The sequence below is a fragment of the Chiloscyllium plagiosum genome, unplaced genomic scaffold, assembly GCF_037043375.1.
Source record: "Chiloscyllium plagiosum isolate Xiang-an unplaced genomic scaffold, Cpla_swu_hap1 HiC_scaffold_7, whole genome shotgun sequence".
NCBI classification, from domain to species: Eukaryota; Metazoa; Chordata; class Chondrichthyes; order Orectolobiformes; family Hemiscylliidae; genus Chiloscyllium; species Chiloscyllium plagiosum.
The window spans coordinates 106,018,679-106,039,674 of record NW_028270145.1 but is presented as its reverse complement, the minus strand read 5'-3'; the positions used below and the strand labels follow the sequence as shown (position 1 = coordinate 106,039,674).

Genomic DNA, 20,996 nt, shown 5'->3' with positions numbered 1-20,996 from the left:
CTTTCCCAAAATGCAGCACCTCGCATTTTTCTGAATTAAACTCCATCTGCCACTTCTCAGCCCATTGGCCCATCTGGTCCAGAGCCTGTTGTAATCTCAGGTAACCCTCTTCGCTGTCCACTACATCTCCAATTTTGGTGTCGTCTGCCAACTTACTAACTATACCTCTTATGCTCGCATCCAAATCATTTATGTAAATGACAAAAGTAGAGGGCCCAGCACCGATCCTTGTGGCACTCCACTGGTCACAGGCCTCCAGTCTGAAAATCAACCCTCCTCCACCACCACCCTCTGTCTTCTACCTTTGAGCCAGTTCTGTATCCAAATGGCTAGTTCTCCCTTTATTCCATAAGATCTAACCTTGCTAACCAGTCTCCCATGGGGAACCTTGTCTTACTGAAGTCTATATAGATCACATCTACCGCTCTGCCCTCATCAATCCTCTTTGTTACTTCTTCAAAAAACTCAATCAAGTTTGTGAGACATGATTTCCCATGCACAAAGCCATGTTGACTATCCCTAATAAGTCCTTGCCTTTCCAAATACATGTACATCCTGTCCCTCAGGATTCCCTCCAACAACTTGCCCACCACTGAGGTCAGGCTCACTGGTCTATAGTTCCCTGGCTTGTCCTTATCGCCCTTCTTAAACAGTGGCACCACGTTTGCCAACCTCTAGTCTTCTGTCACCTCACCTGTGACTATCGATCAAAAAGCAAACTGTGGATGTTAGAAATCTGAAACTAAATCAGAAATTGCTGGAGAAACTCAGCCAAATCTGGCAGCTAGGAGAGAAAGCAGAGACAACGTTTTGGGTCTAGTGACCCTTTGTTAGAGTGCAATAGTATGTTGCCTCCCTGGTGACAGGGTCACAAAACAGACACAAAGGCTTCTGAGTGTTGTGTGAACTTGTAGTGGTCCATGTAGTACCAATAACATCAGGAGAAAGCAAAGTGTGGTCCTAAGGTCAGAGCTTAGGGAGCTAGGAAGACATTGAATAAGCAAGACACCAAAGGTACCAATCTTTGGAATCACCCCAGCGGTTTGTACAAGTGAATGTGGAAATAAGGGGATAGAGCAGATGAATGTGTGGCTAATGGGAAGGTGCAGTAGCGAGGAATTTAGATTCCTGGGGCACAGGGTACCCCTCAACAGAAGCAGCACAAATTTACTTATGAGGTGTTTTGATAGTGTTATTGGGGAGGGTTTAAACTAACTTGGCAGTGGAATGGGCAGCAAGAGAGAATAGCAGAAACTTCAAATTTCTCAGAGATAGACTGCAGTAGAGTAGGAAATAGTAGGGTATTTGGTTAGATCAGAGTAAGAGGTAATGGATTAAGGTCTACATTGTTGTGTGTGCAAAAATGTGAGTGTGTGGAGCATGGTAAACAAGATTGGGGAACTGAAGATGCAGATGGCCGAGTGGAAACACAATGTTGCGGCGATAAGGGAGAACTTGCTCAAAGAAGGATAAAACTAGGAATTCAGTATTCCTAGATACAAGTTCAGAAGTCACATGATACCAGATAATAGTCCAACAGGCGTATTTAAAATCACAAGTTTTCAGAGCACTGCTCCTTCATCAGGCGAAGTCTAACAAAGGAGCAGAGCCCTGAAAGATTGTGAATTCAAATAAACCAGTTGGACTGTAACCTGATGTTGAGTGGCTTCTGACTTTGCCCACCCCAGTCCAACACTGGCACCTCCATGTCATAGATACAAGCTGTTCAGGAATTATAAGAAAGCAATGAAAGGAGGAGAGACACGCTACTGACTGAGGAGCCCATTGCAGTGCTGAAAAGAGTTTCTTAAAGTGTCAAGGCTCAGGTCAAAAACAATGTGGGTACTATCCCATTGTTGTTGGACATTTATAGAGCATCAATAAACTGGAAAGATGTAGAGGGACAATTATGCAAAGGATTTACAGAGGAATACAAGAACTATAGTTAGAATGGGAGATATTAAATATGTTAATTATCCGAATGGAAGTTGGAGTATCATGTTTCGTTCATTGGAGTATCATGCATTCTGGTCACTACATCTTCGAAAGGCTTTGAAGGCAATAGAGAAGATTCACAAGCGTGGGCCTAGGGATGAGGAACTTCAATTATATGGAATGATTGACAAAAGAACGGTGAAAGCAGGTTTGTCAAAATCATGAGGGGTCTGGATGGAGAACCATTCCCAGTGGTGGAGAGATTGAGGCCCATAGACCACAAGTTTAAGGCTTTTGGCAAAAGAAGCAAAGGAGAGGAAGAGAAACTTTTTCATGTAGGGTGTGGTCAGGGTCTGGAGTGAGCGACCTGACAGGCGGATTCAATTGGAACGTTCTATAGAGATTCGGATCATTATCCGAAGAGGAAATATTTTCACAGCAACAGCAAAAGAGAGGGAAGTGGGATGAGGTGCTTGGCTCTTGCAGCTAGCATGGACCTGATGGGCCAAGAGAAGGTTTGCGTGTAATCTTATCAGGGTCTTTAAAATATTGGAAGGTTTTGACAGAATTGGTGCAGTTTGCTATTATGAGGAAAATGAGCAATGCCAGGAGCTGTCAGAAGATAGTCACCAAGAAGTTCAAAAAGGGACCTTTGGGGAAACCTCTTCACCTGAAGATTAATGGAAAGGTGCAACTTGCTTCCACAGTGAGTGGTTAAACAAAAAGTACAGATACATTTATTTGGAGGTCAGGGAAGACATTGAGGGAAATGGGATCTAGTGTTATGATGGAAAGAGGTTTAAGAGGATTGTAAATGCTGGCTTGGCTGTTGGGACTGAATGGACTGTTTCAGTAATCTATACCCTATGGAATCCCCCAAATGAGCCTTGAAGTTGAAGCTGGGACTTAGTGGGATGGTATGTTGCTATACCGGGCAGGGAATTAATGCACTCTGTCAGTGGGAGGGAAGTCAATGGAAGGGGGCACAGCTTGCAGTGACTTCCCAATCCATTTCTAACAAGCAGTCAGTCAGTTACAGGAACAATTGAACGTCAAGGACAGGGAGAGCTCAGCGAGAGCCAGACACAAAGTCAATCTAGATACAATTTTAATTCACAATTTTGATACATCGCTAATGCATCAGTCACATTAGTAGATAAAAATTTGCAAAATATACATTGTTCTCATAAATAGCCAGTTATTTAGAAAATGGATTTTAGATTTCTCTCTTGGATATAAATATTCATATGCAGGAAGCTGAAAAGTTGCTGAGTCTCCTCTTCAATGATTGAACGCAGCTCTGAATGTCAGGATGAACGCTGTCCCTTTGATGATTCCCTGTTGATGGTGTACACACCAGGTTTTCTGAAGTGATTTCTGACCTCCTTCCCTTCCCTGCCTGGCTGGTGTGTGATTCCACAGTGAGTGGGGTGGAAAGTCCCTACCATCATTGTAAAGGGCGGACATAGGCAGCACAAACAGATGTTACACCATTCAGTCCCATCAACACTGCTCCACCATCAAACAAGATCATCTTTCTATGTTAATGTTCCTGTTTGATCTCCCTGTCCTTTAATTCCAGAGAACCAAGAATCAATCATCCTGTCTTGGGTACGCCCAACAAAAAATCTTCTTTGGAGTAGAGAATTTCAATGATCCACACTTTTCCCAGCGAAGCAATGTCTGTCTTAAATTCAGGAGAAATCTCTTTACCCGGAAAATGGTGAGAGTGTGGAATCTGCTACAAGGGGAAAGGTTGGAGTGAGAAGTATTGATGCATTGAAAGGGAATCAGACAAGCACAAGAGGTGAGATGGGAATAGAGGGAACTTTAGCAAGTGGTGCAAAGATATCAGCATGGACTGGTTAGGCCAAATGGCCTATTTCACAGCTGTGCACCGTGTGCCATCCTATTTAAATGGCTTTTTTTTTAACCACTTAATCTGAGGCTGTGACCTTATGTTTTAGTTTCCCCAAACATTTTTTCATCATTGATCCTTTAAGAGCTTTATGGTTCAATAGATTCCTTCAATTTTTCTGAACCCCAGAGAACATAGATGTAGTCTACTCCATCATTTCCTCTACAATGATCCCATTACACCAAGAAACAGCTTTATTTACTCTTATTTACAGCCTTATGTTGCCCTCCCAATAAAGCAGGTATGTCCCTCCCTCAGTAAGGAGACTACAACTGGACACAATGCTCCATGTGAGGTCTCCCCTCTATAATTATGTTAATAGTTCTTTGCGCTTATACCTCCTCTGTGACACATCTGCAGTAAGTGTTGACACATCCAGCAGCTTTTGCTCAGAGCTTTATGAGCTGGTGACAAACTACAGTCATCGTGGCACTTCAGGGAAGGGGCAAAACTACTTGGGTTTCTCTGGCCTAGGAGGCAGGGACATCATTTAGGATTTAGATTCTGATGGAGAGTCACCAGACTAGAAAAGTTAACGCTGCTTTCTTCCCACAGGTGCCACGAGACCTGTTGAGTTTCACCAGCAATTTCTGCTTTTGCCTCATTTAAGATTGGGTCTGATTTGCTCAGTGGTCAGAGACAGGAATGTGTGACTGCAAGTGAAGCAGGTAAGGGGATTCAGAAGGTAGTACTGCAGGCGTAGAAGGCTCTGCCACTGTCTATCAGGTTTGAGGTTCTTTAAACTTGCGTGGATGAGACTGGAGGCTGCAGAGTGAATGAGCTAGCTAACATGGCACCATGGTACAGGATGCCATTCAAGTGGGGACAGCACCAAGAAATTAGTGGGAGCAAGGGATAGTATAGTGAGGGGTATAGACACTGTCCTATGTAGACAAGAGGATCGGTCCTAGAGAGCCGTGCTGCTTGCCTGGTGCCAGGTCTCAGGAACTTACAATGGGAGGCAGAGGATCCAGTTGTGGCAGTCAGTTAAGCACAAGCTGGAATCTGGAACTTACTATCTGTAAGGGTGGTGCAGGGAAAATCCGTCACAACAATTAAGAAGTATTTAGCTGTGCACTTGCAATGCTAAGGTATGCAAGACTATGGGCCAAGTGCTGGAACATGAGATTAGAATAGTTAGATGGTTGCTTTTGACCAGGGCTGAAACAATGGGCTGAATGTGTTGGTGATCTCTCTGACACTAAATGTCAAGGGCAGGACATGGAAATGGATTTGCTTCAAGAATGTGAGGAAATGGACACCAAATTGAAGAACAGAACCTCATTGGTAATGATTATTACCAGAGGGCACTAACATTAGCAAATTGGATAAATAGCTCAAAGCCCTTCTGGAGGAGAAGTGGGTCCTGGTTTGTGGGACACGGAAATCAGGCCTGGTGAAAGTGAGGTCTGTACCGTTGGGATGGTCTATACCTGAACCATGATGCACAATATTCTCTCAAAACCATAAGTTGGAAAGTAGTTACTTTAAACTGAAAAGGAGTAAGGAGTCTAGTTTGGGTAGATGCAGCAGATCAAGGTCAAGATTAGAGCGGTGCTAGAAAAGCACAACAGGTCAGGCAGCATCCGAGGAACTGGAAAATCGACGTTTTGGGCATAAGCCCTTCCTCGGATGCTGCCTGACCTGCTGTGCTTTTCCAGCACCACTCTAACCTTGACTCTAATCTCCAGCATCTGCAGTACACACTTCCGCGTAGCAGATCAAGGGTTCAAGTCAAGAAAGCAGTCCAAAATAATATAGGAAATGAGGATCAGTTAAGAGTAAATGTTATAAAGATAACAAAAAGACAAAACAAAAGGCCCTGTATCTGAATATGCTTGGAAAACTGATACCAAGCATTGCATTAAATAACTATGACCTGATAGCCATTATAGAAAGGTCACTGACTCATGACAAGAATGGGCCCTGAATAATGAGGGATGTTTGGCAAGAAGAAGAGGAAATTAGATAAAGGTAGAGGGGTAACACTGTTAATCAAGGATGGCATTGGCACAATACTTAGTGTCCTTGGTTCAACAGAGCAGGATATCGAATCAGTTTGAGTGGAGATGAGGAATAACAGGGGAACAAAGGCACTAATGGGGTGCAGTATACGGGCATCCTAACAGTAATCACAATTTAGAACAAAGTATATGAGAAGAAAGATGTTTGTGATGAAGGAACAAAAATAATCACTGTTCACTTTAATTTATATATCAACTGCTAAACTCAGATTGGCAATGGTGGTCCGAATTAAAAATTCATGGTTTGCTTTTGGGATAGTTTCTTAAGCACCACAACTTGGGACCAACCAGCACACCCTATACACTCTGTTCTGATATAATGCAATAGTTCGTTCCATGTGATCCTGCGTTATAAGAAATTTGTGTAATAGCAGCACCACTTAAACTAATGGGACCAAAATTGATTATACCCAACACAGGTAAGGAAGCTCACATTCTACAAATAATGCTTTAAATCATTCAACTGCGCTATAGCCAATTCACGTGGAAGAAATACACGTTATAGCGGAACTGACTGTAATATGTAAGGATACAGGATTAATTCCCCCAGAGTAAAACACCCTTTGATAGCAGCATGATTGAATTTTACGTTCAATTTGAAAATGAGAAGTGCGGGGCTAAGACAACATTTTAAACTTAAAAATGATATAGGCATGAAAGTTCTGCTAGCTGGCGTGAAACAGGATTTTATGCTTAGGGTTAGATGAATAAAGAAGCAGCAGAGGACATTAATGGGAATATCCCAGAATAACTATATTCCTATTGTCTACATAATTTGGCAGTGGGAGGGAGGGGCACTCATTTCTGTAGTGAACTAATGACATTAAGCAAAGCACCAAACTTAAGCAAAAAGCTAATCATTGCACAAAGAAGAGTGGCAGGTCAGATAATTGGACAGAATATGTACAAAACGTAAATAATGGCTAAAAGATTAATTAGGAAAAAGAATTGAAGAGTAAGAGAGGAATCTAACTAGAAGTATAAAAATGGATAGGAAGGGTTCCTGCAGATTTACAACAAGTAAATATATGTGTTGGTCTTCTGGACAGTGAGAGTGGACAGTTAATTGTAGATAATAAGAAAATGGTGATAAAATGAGCACACATTTTTGCTTCTATCTTCACTGTAGAAGATAAAAAGAAAACATTTCAGCGAAAGTTGCTGAAAGTACAAGAGGGAAGTAGTACTGACCAAACTGATGGAGCTGTGGTTGTCAAGTCTCCTGGTCCAGATGGATTTCATCCTAGGAGGTGGCTAATGAAGTAGTGGATGTGTTGATGTGAATTTTCCAATATTTCAAGAGAGGTGGCAAATCTAACTCCCCTCCCTGTTCAAAAGGAGTGTGCAGCAGAAAACAGGAAACTATAGGTCTGTTAGCATGATATATGTCATCAGGAAGCTGTTAGGAGGTTATGGAAGAGCACCTTGCTAAACTGAAGATAGTTGGGAGATGTTGGCATAGTTTTGCAAAAGAGAAATCCTGTTTAACTAATATATTGGGGTTCTTTAAAAGAGAAAAATAACATGCACTGAGAATAAAGGGAAACCTTTCTGGGGCTCCCACTAAAAATGTATCATTCAAAGCAGAAGCTCATGGGGAAGGGGCTAACAGAGAAATTATTTCAAAACCAGGAGTCACCCTTATGAGAAAGCTTGTGCATGTTTGGAACTCTCTACTTCAGAGAGGAAATGGAGGTGGGGCTCACTGAATATTTTAAAGACAGAGGTAGATAGATCCTTATTAGAGAAGATTACTGAGGAGGTAGATCAGAATGTGGAATGTGGAGGAGTCATCATGCATGCCAGTAATTTCCCTGCTGGAGGGAGGGGATACTTGTCTGAATTGCTGATGTCATTCCAGCATCTGGCACAGAATGCCCACTGATTGGAGGGAAGCAAGGACATTGACAAGATTCATCGGGGAGTGGGGGAGGGGAAAAGTAAGTTCCTTGATTTCTCCTCCAACCCACAATGTTCAAAGTAAGGAAAATAATGTACGCATTACTCTGAATCCACTCCTGATTAAAGATCCTGGGGCATATCTACATGACGGGTTATGGTGCCTACAACCCCTCCCTCCCTCAAATGACATTCTAACATCTCCAGACCTTTTGTACGCATGCAGTATTCGGCAGCGAGTAAAACTCTGAAGTGGGGACCCCAAAAGCTGCTTGCCCCTCCATTTTCCTGCTGTTCCTTTCCTGTTATGATGTGCATGAACCTTTAAGAGAGCAATGTTTTAGACTGCTGACCCTTGCCATCCACCACGATTGAAGGTACACGATCTCTTGCCATCTGTAAGACTGCAACAATTTTACAGACGAGCTATGCTTGGTCAATTATTGTCTGACCAATATCACTGAATGATTGGTGCAATTGTACAAAACAAAGGAATGCAAAACGCCCCGATCCTGGACTCTGCTGAAGTTCATCCAGTCTGACATTCACCAATCACTGGGGACAAAAGAAGATCTGAAGGAGAGATGGAGAGAAGTGTTTTTACCTAGTAAGTTGGTGGGAGCTGGAATGCTCTGCCTGAAATGGTGGCAGAAGCTGGTTCCACGAATAATTTTAAATTGAAGCTGGACAGGAGCAGGTGGTGTCGTGATAATATCTTTGGGCTAAGAATCCAGAACCCCACACCAAATGCTCTGGTAGTTGGTAACGTTAGCATTCAAATTTTAAATATAAATTGAATTAAAAGAAAGAATTAATAGTGAATATTTGGTCATTGTCATTTGTCTTAAGAACCATCTGAAATTTTCCACTCTTACCTGGTCTGGCCTATATTTGACTCCAGACCAACAGAAATGTGGTTGACTCTTAAGTGCACTCTTGGAAATTAGGGATGGGAAATAAATATTGGACGAGGCATCGATGCCCATATTGTGTGAGTACGTTTGGGTAGCGTAGTGAACCGCATAGGCCAGAAAACATTTGTGTAAATTATCTCCCACCACCCTGCATCCCCAGTGGCAGTTTGAGGATTCTGAACTGAAGAATTTGGAATTGGTAAAGTTATATCAGTGAAGGTGGCCATTCTAATCAAACTAGTTTAACTGCAAAGGAGAGCTGCTCATGGGCTGGTCTGTATGTGACTCCAGTCACAAACCAACTCATTGTTAACTCTGACCTACTCTCTGAAGTGCCCTTTAGTCGTATCTGAGGGTTAGAGAGCCCATCAGCAGTATTGGAGGGAAGCAAGGACATGGGGGAGTGGGGAAGGGGAAAAATAAATTCCTTGATTTCCCCTCTACCTCCACAATGTTCAAAGTAAGGAATATAATGAATGGATTACTCTGAATCCACACCTGATTAAAGATCCTGGGGCATATCTATCCGGTGACAGAATGTGTCCTGTAAATAAGACAGGAAGCAGCAAGTTAAGAAGGTGATCAGCTGTGGAGGGTTGATGGTGTTCTACATCCTTGTCTGCTTGTTAACTGAGCTGAGAGAGATATCCCGATATCCCGGAGGAATCTCCTCTTCCTTCTCCTCCTTTATCTTGACCAGTTGCTCTGATGTCACGTAGGTGTAGAAGTAAGCCATGATGGAGAAAATGATGGAGACAGCGAATAGAAGGCAAGCAAACAGCAAAAACTCGGCCCACTGCAGGGAGGAAGAGAGGAAACAGGAGAGGTGTTCCAATTACTATCAGAGAATCCAACAGCACAGAAAGCCCATATGCCTCTTTGGAAGTCTTAACTAACTTTCTTCTTTAGTCATTCACAGGATATGCATGTCACTGGCTGGTCCAGCATTTATTGTCCATCCCCAGTTGACCCTTGATCTGAGTGGCCTGCTATGGCCATTTCAGAGGGCAGCTGTTGGCTAAGCCAGGTAAGGATGACAGATATACCTCCCTGAATGGACATGAGTGAAAGAGATGGGCTGTTAAACATCAGAAACCATTGGACGAGCTTTTACGTCCAGATTTTTACTGAATTCAAATTCTAGCTACCTGCTGTCATCAGATTTGAACCTGTGTCTCCAGAGCCTTTATATAGCTGCTGTTGGCTTACTAACCCAGGGATAATGGCACTACATCACCATCTCCCCATACTTCACAAACAGGGAAGGAAGATGGTGCCAGAGTGATCGTGTCAAAGGGTTAGTAATCCAGTATTATATTGTGGGTTCAATTCCCAACCTAGAATTGGTGGAATTTTAGATTCTGTTAACTCAGTTACCCTGACCAAGGACTGCAGCAGTTCAAGAAGGCCATTCACCACCACCTTCTCAAGGATGGTCAACAAATGCTGGCCCAGCCAGTGATACCCAGGTTCTATGAGCCAATAGAATAAATATGTCTGGAATTAAATGCCATGGAAGTGTCATCAATTGTCAGAAAAACAATCTGCCATCCTTACCCGTTCTGGGACAATCCCCTCCCCACCACCTACAGCAACGTGTTGAACAAAGAACAATACAGCACAGGAATAGGCCTTTTGGCCCTTCAAGCCTGTCCCGACACATTCAGCTAAATCCCCTAAGAATCCTGCATGTTTCAATAAGGCCATCTCTTACAGTCTGAGTCATCGAGACGTACAGCACAGAAACAGATCCTTTGGTCGGTTCTATATTTCAAGTCTGACTCTCCTTACTTCGTATCAGCCAAGTGAACCTTCACTGGCCTTCTCCAATGACAGTATATCTTCCCTTGGGTAGGAGGGCCAATTATTTCATCACATTATTCCATCTGTGGTGTGATTAGTGCTATTTGAGGCTTTAATAAAGCCCCCCTACATTTATATTCCATTCCCTTTGAAATAAAGGCCAACAGTCCATTTGCCTTCCTTATTACCCACTGACCTTGATTCATATACAGAGAGAGAGAGAGGGAGTCACATAGCTTAGAGACAGGCCATTTGTCCCACCATGTCTGTGCTGACCAACAAACATCAAATGACACCAACCCCACTTACCTGCTCTTGGTCCACAGCCCAATATGCCCTGTCATTTTAAGCTCATCCAGATGTTTCTTAAATATTGTGAGAGTACCTGCCCCCAGCACTCTCTTAGGCAGCACGTTCCACATTTCTACCACCCTCTGGGTGAAAACTCTTGCCTCAGATCCCCTTCTAAACCACTTACTCCTCACCTTAAACATATGCCCTCTGCTCTTAGACATGTCTGCCACGGGGAAGAGATTTTTCCGATCTACCCCGTTTGTGCCCCTCATAATTCTGACTACTTCAATCAATACTCCCCTTCAGCCTTCTCTGCTCCAATGAAAACAAACTCAGCCTAATCCAGTCTCTCCTCATAACTGAGACTTTCCATCCCAGACAACATCCTGGTGAATCTCCCCTGCACCCTCTCCTTCTGATAGTGTGGTAACCAGAACTGCACACAATATTCCATCCATGGCCTAGTCAGAATCTTATAAAGTTGCAACAAACTTCCTTGCTTCTAGATTCTATGTCAGAGCTAATGAAGGCCAGCAACCCATTTGCCTTCTTTCCCACCCTCTATCTATACTAACCTTCAGGGATCTATGGATTTGTACACCAAGATTCCTTTGTTCTTCAGTACTCCTGGTGACGTAGTATTCATTATGTGCATCCTTCCCTTATCAGACCTCCCAAAATGTATCATCTCATACCTATCGAGATTTTAATGCTGTATAAGCTACAACTCTAATATTAGATTCGTCTACGACTCTAATATTAGATTCCCCACAAATGCACCTGACACTAAGAGCAATTTAGCATGGCCAATTCACCTGATCTGCACATTTTTGCATTGGAGGAAACTGGAGCACCCGGAGGAAACTCACGCAGACACGGGGAGAATGTACAAACTCCGCACAGACAGTCGCCTGAGGCTGGAATTGAACCCGGGTTCCTGGTGCTGTGAGACTAGCGCTAACCGCTGAGCCACCGTGCTGTCCCATCTGCCAATTTTCTGCCCACTCAGCTTATCTTTATTCCTCTGTAGGCTTCTCACCACTTGCCTTCCCACCCAGTTTTGTGTCATCCACACATTTGGTTATAATACATTCACTGTCCTTATCCAAGTCACTCATTATTGTGGTCCCAGCACTTATCTCTGCTACACACCACACATTTCAGGTTGTCATCCTGAAAACACTCCTCTTATTCCCACTCTCTGCCTTCTGTTAATGAGCCAATCTTCTATCAATGCTAATGTCATACTCCCAAATCCTTGGGGTTCTGAAACCCAAGTATATTGCATCCACTACTTCCCCTTTATTTATCCTGCGTGTTACCACGTCAAAGAATTCCTGTATATTTGTCCATGTAGCCATGCTGACTTGGCTTGATTATATTCTGCACTTGTAAACGTTCTGCTACAATATTCCTCATAATAGATTCATATTTGTTGTGGTTCTGTTTGCCGAGCTGGAAGTTTTTGTTGCAAACGTTTCGTCCCCTGGCTAGGCGACATCATCAGTGCATGGGAGCCTCCTGCGAAGCGCTTCTTTGATGTTTCCTCCGGTGTTTATAGTGGTCTGTCCCTGCCGCTTCCGGTTGTCAGTTTCAGCTGTCCGCTGTAGTGGTTGGTATATTGGTAAACTCCATCAACAAACACATCGACCTGGACCCAATATACCAACCACTAAAGCGGACAGCTGAAACTGACAACCGGAAGCGGCAGGGACAGACCACTATAAACACCGGAGGAAACATCAAAGAAGCGCTTCGCAGGAGGCTCCCAAGCACTGATGATGTCGCCTAGCCAGGGGACGAAACGTTCGCAACAAAAAATTCCAGCTCGGCGAACAGAACCACAACAACGAGCACCCGAGCTACAAATCTTCTCACAAACTTTGAAGATTCACATTTTCCCATTATAAACATTAAGTCAAGTGACCTGTAGTTACCTGTTTTCAGTGTCCTCTTTTCAAAATAAATGCATTTCCTTTGCAGTTTTCCAATCCCCTAAGACTTTTACAGAATCTAGGGGAACTTGGAAGATTACTACCAGAGTATCAAGTATCTCTGTTGGTACCTCCTTTTGTATCCCAGAATGCATCCCATCAGGCCTGGGGAAAGTAATGGTCTTCAGCCCCGTTAGTTTCCCTTGGCACGTTATTGTATTTACTTTCTGTCCTCCTTTTGCCCTTGGAACATTTCCTAATCTCAGGATGCCGTTAATGTTTTCTACTGTGAAGACTGATGCAAAGTACTTATTCAACTCCTCTGCCATTTCTGGGTTCCCTATTATTATTTCCCCACCTCCTTCTCTAAGGGGCCTACTATCTCACAGACACAGCTATCACACAGATATAGACACATCTAACACACAGACACAGCTATCACACAGATATAGACACATCTAGCACACAGACACAGCTATCACACAGACATAAACACATCTAACCCAGAGACACAGCTATCTCACAGACACAGCTATCACACAGATATAGACACACCTAACACACAGACACAGCTATCTCACAGACACAGCTATCACACAGATATAGACACACGAACATACAGACACAGCTATCTCACAGACACAGCTATCACACAGATATAGACACACGAACATACAGACACAGCTATCTCACAGACACAGCTATCACACAGATATAGACACATCTAACACACAGACACAGGTATCACACAGACATAAACACATCTAACCCAAAGACACAGCTATCTCACAGACACAGCTATCACACAGATATTGACACATCTAACACAAAGACACAGCTATCACACAGACACAGCTATCACACAGATATAGACACATCTAACACACAGACACAGCTATCTCACAGACACATCTAACACAGAGACAGAGCTATCTCACAGACATAAACACATCTAACCCAGAGACACAGCTATCTCACAGACACAGCTATCACACAGATATAGACACATCTAGCACACAGACACAGCTATCACACAGATATAGACACATCTAACACACAGACACAGCTATCTCACAAACATAAACATATCTAACACACAGACACAGCTATCTCACAGACACAGCTAATACACAGACCTTTGGCCTGTGGAATTCATTGCCACGGAGTGCAGTGGAGGCCGGGACATTAAATGTCTACAAGTCAGAAATTGATAAATTCATGATCTTGCAAGGAGTTAATATCTACAGGGAGAGTGCGGGTAAGTGGAATTGAAACACCCATCAGCCATGATTGAATGGCAGAGTGGACTCGATGGGCCAAATGGCATTGCTTCCACTCCTATGTCTTATGGTCTAAAGTGTCATCTTTATTCTGATAAGCCTGAAGTTATCTTGGAGCAGGGATATAGATATTAATCAATCCAAAACTGTTTTTTAACTGATTAAAGACTTAATAGCCACCTAGGTTTGTTCAATACATTCATGAAAGTTGTATGACCTTTTGATGTTTGGACTATAAATTCTGTGTCTGAGAAACGACGCGGAATCTGAAAGCTAAGGTTTAAAATAAACCTATTGGACTAAAACCTGGTGTTGTGTGATTTTTAACTTTGTAAACTTCAGTCCAACACCAGCATCTCCATGTTATATTTAACACAGGCACAGTTAACACACAGACACAGCTATCACACAGAGACAGCTATCACACAGACACAGCTATCACACAGACACAACTATCACACAGACACAGCTAATACACAAACACAGTTAATATACTGACACAGCTAACACACAGACACAGCTATTACACAGACAAAGGTAATACACGGACACAGCTATCACACAAATACAGCTAATACACAGACACAATTAATATACAGGCACAACTATCACACAGACACAGCTAATACACAGACACAGCTATCACACAGGCACGAGCTGAAAATGTGTTGCTGGAACAGCACAGCAGGTCAGACAGCATCCAGGGAACAGGAGAATCGATGTTTCGGGCATAAGCCCTTCTTCAGGAATGAGGAAAGTTTGTCCAGCAGGCTAAGATAAAAGGTAGGGAGGAGGGACTTGGGGGAGGGGCTTTGGAAATGCGATAGGTGGAAAGAGGTCAAGGTGAGGGTGATAGGTCAGAGTGGGGTGGGGGCGGAGAGGTCAGGAAGAAGATTGCAGGTTAGGAAGGCGGTGCTGAGTTTGAGGGATTTGTCTGAGACAAGGTGGGGGGAGGGGTAATGAGGGAACTGGTGAAATCCGAGTTCATCCCTTGTGGTTGGAGGGTTCCTAGGCAGAAGATGAGGCGCTCTTCCTCCCTACCTTTTATCTTAGCCTGCTGGACACACTTTCCTCATTCCTGAAGAAGGGCTTATGCCCGAAACATCGGTTCTCCTGTTCCCTGGATGCTGCCTGACCTGCTGCACTGTTCCAGCAACACATTTTCAGCTCTGTTCTCCAGCATCTGCAGACCTCACTTTCTCCTATCACACAGACACAGCTATCACACAGACACATTCAATACATAGACACAGCTATCACACAAAAACAGCTATCACACAGACACAGCTAAAACACAGATACAACTAATACACAGACATAGCTATCACACAGACACAGCTATCACACAGATACAACTAATACACTGACACAGCTATCACACAAAAACAGCTATGACACAGACACATCTATCACACAGACACAGCTATCACACAGACATAACTAATACACAGATACAGCTATCACACAGACACAGCTAATACACAGAAACAGCTATCAAACAAACACAGCTATCACACAGACACAGCTAATACACAGACACAGCAAACAGACAGACAAAGCTATCACACAGACACAGCTTATACACAGACACAGCTAACACACAGACACCAAACACACAGACACAGCTAATACACAGACACAGCTATCACACGGACACAGCTAATACACGGACACAGCTAATACACAGGCATAGCTAATACACCGACACAGCTATCACACAGTCACAACTAATACATAGACACAGCTATCACACAGAGACACAGCTATCACACAACACAACTATCACACAGACACAAGTATCACACCAACACAGCTAACACACAGACATAACTAATACAAAGACACAGCTATCACAAAGACACAGCTAATACATAGGCACAGCTATTACAGAGACACAGCTAATTCACAGACACAGCTATCACACAGACACAGCTAATTCACAGACACAGCTAACACACAGACACAGCTATCACACAGACACAGGTAATACACAGACATAGCTAATACACAGATACAACTATCAAACAGACCCAGCTAATACACAGACACAGCTATCACACAGACACAGCCATCACACAGACACAGCTATCACACAGACACAGCTAATACACAGACGCAGCTATCACACAGACACAACTATCATACAGACACAGCTATCACACAGACACAGCTTATACACAGACACAATTATGACACAGACACAGTTAATACATAGAGACAGCTAATACACAGACACAGCTAACTCACAACAACAATCAACCAGACTCAGCTAATACACAGACACAGCTATCACACAGACACAGCCATCACACAGACACAGCTAATACACAGACACAGCTAACACACAGACACAGCTATCACACAGACACAGCTATCACACAGACACAGCTAATACACAGACACAGCTATCACACGGACACAGCCATCACACAGACACAGCTAATTCACAGACACAGCTAACACACAGACACAGCTATCACACAGACACAGCTAATACACAGACACAGCTATCACACAGACACAGCCATCACACAGACACAGCTAATACACAGACACAGCTAACACACAGACACAGCTATCACACAGACACAGCTAATACACAGACACAGCTAACACACAGACACAGCTATCACACAGACACAGCTAATACACAGACACAGCTATCACACAACAACAACTATCAACCAGACTCAGCTAATACACAGACACAGCCATCACACAGACACAACTAATACACAGACATAGCTAATACACAGATACAACTATCAAACAGACCCAGCTAATACACAGACACAGCTATCACACAGACACAGCCATCACACAGACACAGCTAATTCACAGACACAGCTAATACACAGACACAGCTATCACACAGACACAGCCATCACACAGACACAGCTAATACACAGACACAGCTAACACACAGACACAGCTATCACACAGACACAGCTAATACACAGACACAGCTATCACACAGACACAGCCATCACACAGACACAACTAATACACAGACATAGCTAATACACAGATACAACTATCAAACAGACCCAGCTAATACACAGACACAGCTATCACACAGACACAGCCATCACACAGACACAGCTAATTCACAGACACAGCTAACACACAGACACAGCTATCACACAGACACAGGTAATACACAGACATAGCTAATACACAGATACAACTATCAAACAGACCCAGCTAATACACAGACACAGCTATCACACAGACACAGCCATCACACAGACACAGCTATCACACAGACACAGCTAATACACAGACGCAGCTATCACACAGACACAACTATCATACAGACACAGCTATCACACAGACACAGCTTATACACAGACACAATTATCACACAGACACAGTTAATACATAGAGACAGCTAATACACAGACACAGCTAACTCACAACAACAATCAACCAGACACAGCTAATACACAGACACAGCTATCACACAGACACAGCCATCACACAGACACAGCTAATACACAGACACAGCTAACACACAGACACAGCTATCACACAGACACAGCTAATACACAGACACAGCTATCACACAGACACAGCTATCACACAGACACAGCTAATACACAGACACAGCTATCACACAGACACAGCCATCACACAGACACAGCTAATTCACAGACACAGCTAACACACAGACACAGCTATCACACAGACACAGCTAATACACAGACACAGCTATCACACAGACACAGCCATCACACAGACACAGCTAATACACAGACACAGCTAACACACAGACACAGTTATCACACAGACACAGCTAATACACAGACACAGCTAACACACAGACACAGCTATCACACAGACACAGCTAATACACAGACACAGCTATCACACAACAACAACTATCAACCAGACTCAGCTAATACACAGACACAGCCATCACACAGACACAACTAATACACAGACATAGCTAATACACAGATACAACTATCAAACAGACCCAGCTAATACACAGACACAGCTATCACACAGACACAGCCATCACACAGACACAGCTAATTCACAGACACAGCTAATACACAGACACAGCTATCACACAGACACAGCCATCACACAGACACAGCTAATACACAGACACAGCTAACACACAGACACAGCTATCACACAGACACAGCTAATACACAGACACAGCTATCACACAGACACAGCCATCACACAGACACAACTAATACACAGACATAGCTAATACACAGATACAACTATCAAACAGACCCAGCTAATACACAGACACAGCTATCACACAGACACAGCCATCACACAGACACAGCTAATTCACAGACACAGCTAACACACAGACACAGCTATCACACAGACACAGGTAATACACAGACATAGCTAATACACAGATACAACTATCAAACAGACCCAGCTAATACACAGACACAGCTATCACACAGACACAGCAATCACACAGACACAGCTAATACACAGACGCAGCTATCACACAGACACAGCTAATGCACAGCCACAGCTATCACACAGACACTGCTAATACATAGACACAGCTAATACACAGACACAGCTAATACACAGACACGGCTAACACACAGACACAGCTAATACACAGACACGGCTAATACACAGACACTGCTAATACACAGACACAGCTAATACACAGACACGGCTAACACACAGACACAGCTAACACACAGACACAGCTATCACACAGACACAGCTATCACACAGACAAAGCTAATATACTGACACAGCTATCACTCAGAAACAACTATCACACAGACACAGCGATCACACAGACAATGCTGATACACAGACACAGCTATCACAAAGACGCAGCTAATACACAGACACAGCTAATACACAGGCACAGCTAATACACAGGCACAGCTAATACACAACACAGCTAATACACAGTCACAGCTAACTCACAAACACAGCCATCAAACAGACCCAGCTAATACACAGCCACAGCTATCACACAGACACAGCTAACTCACAAACACAGCTATCAAATACACCCAGCTAATACACAGACACAGCTATCACACAGACACAGCTATCACACAGACACAGCTAATACACAGACACAGCTAATACACAGACACAGCTAACACACAGACACAGCTAATACACAGACACAGCTAACACACAGACACAGCTATCACACAGACACAGCTAATACACAGACACCGCAATCACACAGACACATATAATACACTGACACAGCTAATACACTGACACAGCTAATACACAGGCACAGCTAGTACACAGACACAGCTATCACAGTCACAGCTAATACACAGACATAGTTAATACACAGACACAGCTATCACACGGGCACCGATATCACACAGACACAGCTAATACACCGATTCAGCTATCACACAGACACAGCTAATACACAGACACAGCTAATACACAGGCACAGCTATCACACAGTCACAGCTATCACACAAACACAGCTCATACACAGACACAGCTAATACACAGACACAGCTAATACACAGGCACAGCTAAGAAACAGAGTCAGTTATCACACAGACACAGCTAATGCACAGGCACAGCTATCACACAGACACAGCTAATGCACAGGCACGGCTATCACACAGACACAGTTAATACACAGGCACAGCTAACATACAGACACAGCTATCACACAGACACAGCTAATGCACAGAGACAGCTAATAAACAGACACAGCTATCACACAGACACAGCTATCACACAGACACAACTATCACACAGACACAGCTAAAACACAGACACAGCTATCACACAGACACAGATAATACACAGCACAGCTATCACACAGACACAGCTAATACACAGACACAGCTAATACACAGACACAGCTTTCACACAGGCACAGCTAATACACAGGCACAGCTATCACACAGATACGGCTATCACACAGACACAGTTATCACACAGACACATTTAATACACAGACACAACTATCACACAGACACAGCTAAAACACAGACACAGCTATCACACAGACACAGCTAATACACAGGCACTGCTATCACACAGACACAACTATCACACAGAAACAGCTAACACACAGACACAGCTACTACACGGGCACAGCTAACACACATTCACAGTTAATACACAACACAGCTAATACACAGACACAGCAATCACACATACACATAGGCACAGCTAATACACAGACACAGCTAATACACAGATACAGCGAATACACAGACACAGCTAATCTACAGACACAGTTAATACACAGAAATAGCTATCACACAAAAACAGCTATGATACAGACACAGCTAATATACAGACACAACTATCACACAGACACAGCTATCACACAGACATAACTAATACACAGACACAGCTAACACACAGTCACAGCTATCACACAGATTCAGATAATACACCGCACAGCTATCAGATAGACACAGCTAATACACAGACACAGCTTTCACACAGACACAGCTAATACACAGGCACAGCTATCACACAGACACAACTATCACCCAGACACAGCTATCACACAGACACGGCTATCACACAGACACAACTATCACCCAGACACAGCTAATACACAGACACAGCTATCACACAGACACGGCTATCACACAGACAATAGACAATAGATGCAGTAGTAGGCCATTCTGCCCTTCGAGCCTGCACTGCCATTCAATAAGATCATGGCTGATCATTCCTAATCAGTATCCTCTTCCTGCCTTATCTCCATAACCCTTGATTCCACTATCTTTGAGAGCTCTATCCAACTCTTTCTTAAATGAATCCAGAGACTGGGCCTCCACTGCCCTCTGGAGCAGAGCTTTCCACACAGCCACCACTCTCTGGGTCAAGAAGTTTCTCCTCATCTCTGTCCTAAATGATCTATCCCGTATTTTTAAGCTGTGTCCTCTGGTTCGGCACTCACCCATCAGCGGAAACCTGTTCCCTGCCTCCAGAGTGTCCAATCCTTTCATAATCTTATATGTCTCAATCAGACCCCCACTCAGTCTTCT

The 20,996-nt window shown here is 43.4% G+C and overlaps 1 protein-coding gene across 1 annotated transcript in view; it reads right to left on the bottom strand.

The window, feature by feature from the left end:
• Nucleotides 1-3,021: 3,021 nt before the first annotated feature.
• The window catches only part of slc15a2 (solute carrier family 15 member 2), a 135,122-nt gene continuing 117,147 nt past the window's right edge, over nucleotides 3,022-20,996 (bottom strand). The window contains exon 23 of the mRNA XM_087989335.1: nucleotides 3,022-9,486. Within this exon, the coding sequence (XP_087845461.1) occupies nucleotides 9,298-9,486 (189 nt within the window). The 3' untranslated portion in view covers nucleotides 3,022-9,297. The remainder of the gene's footprint in view (nucleotides 9,487-20,996) is intronic.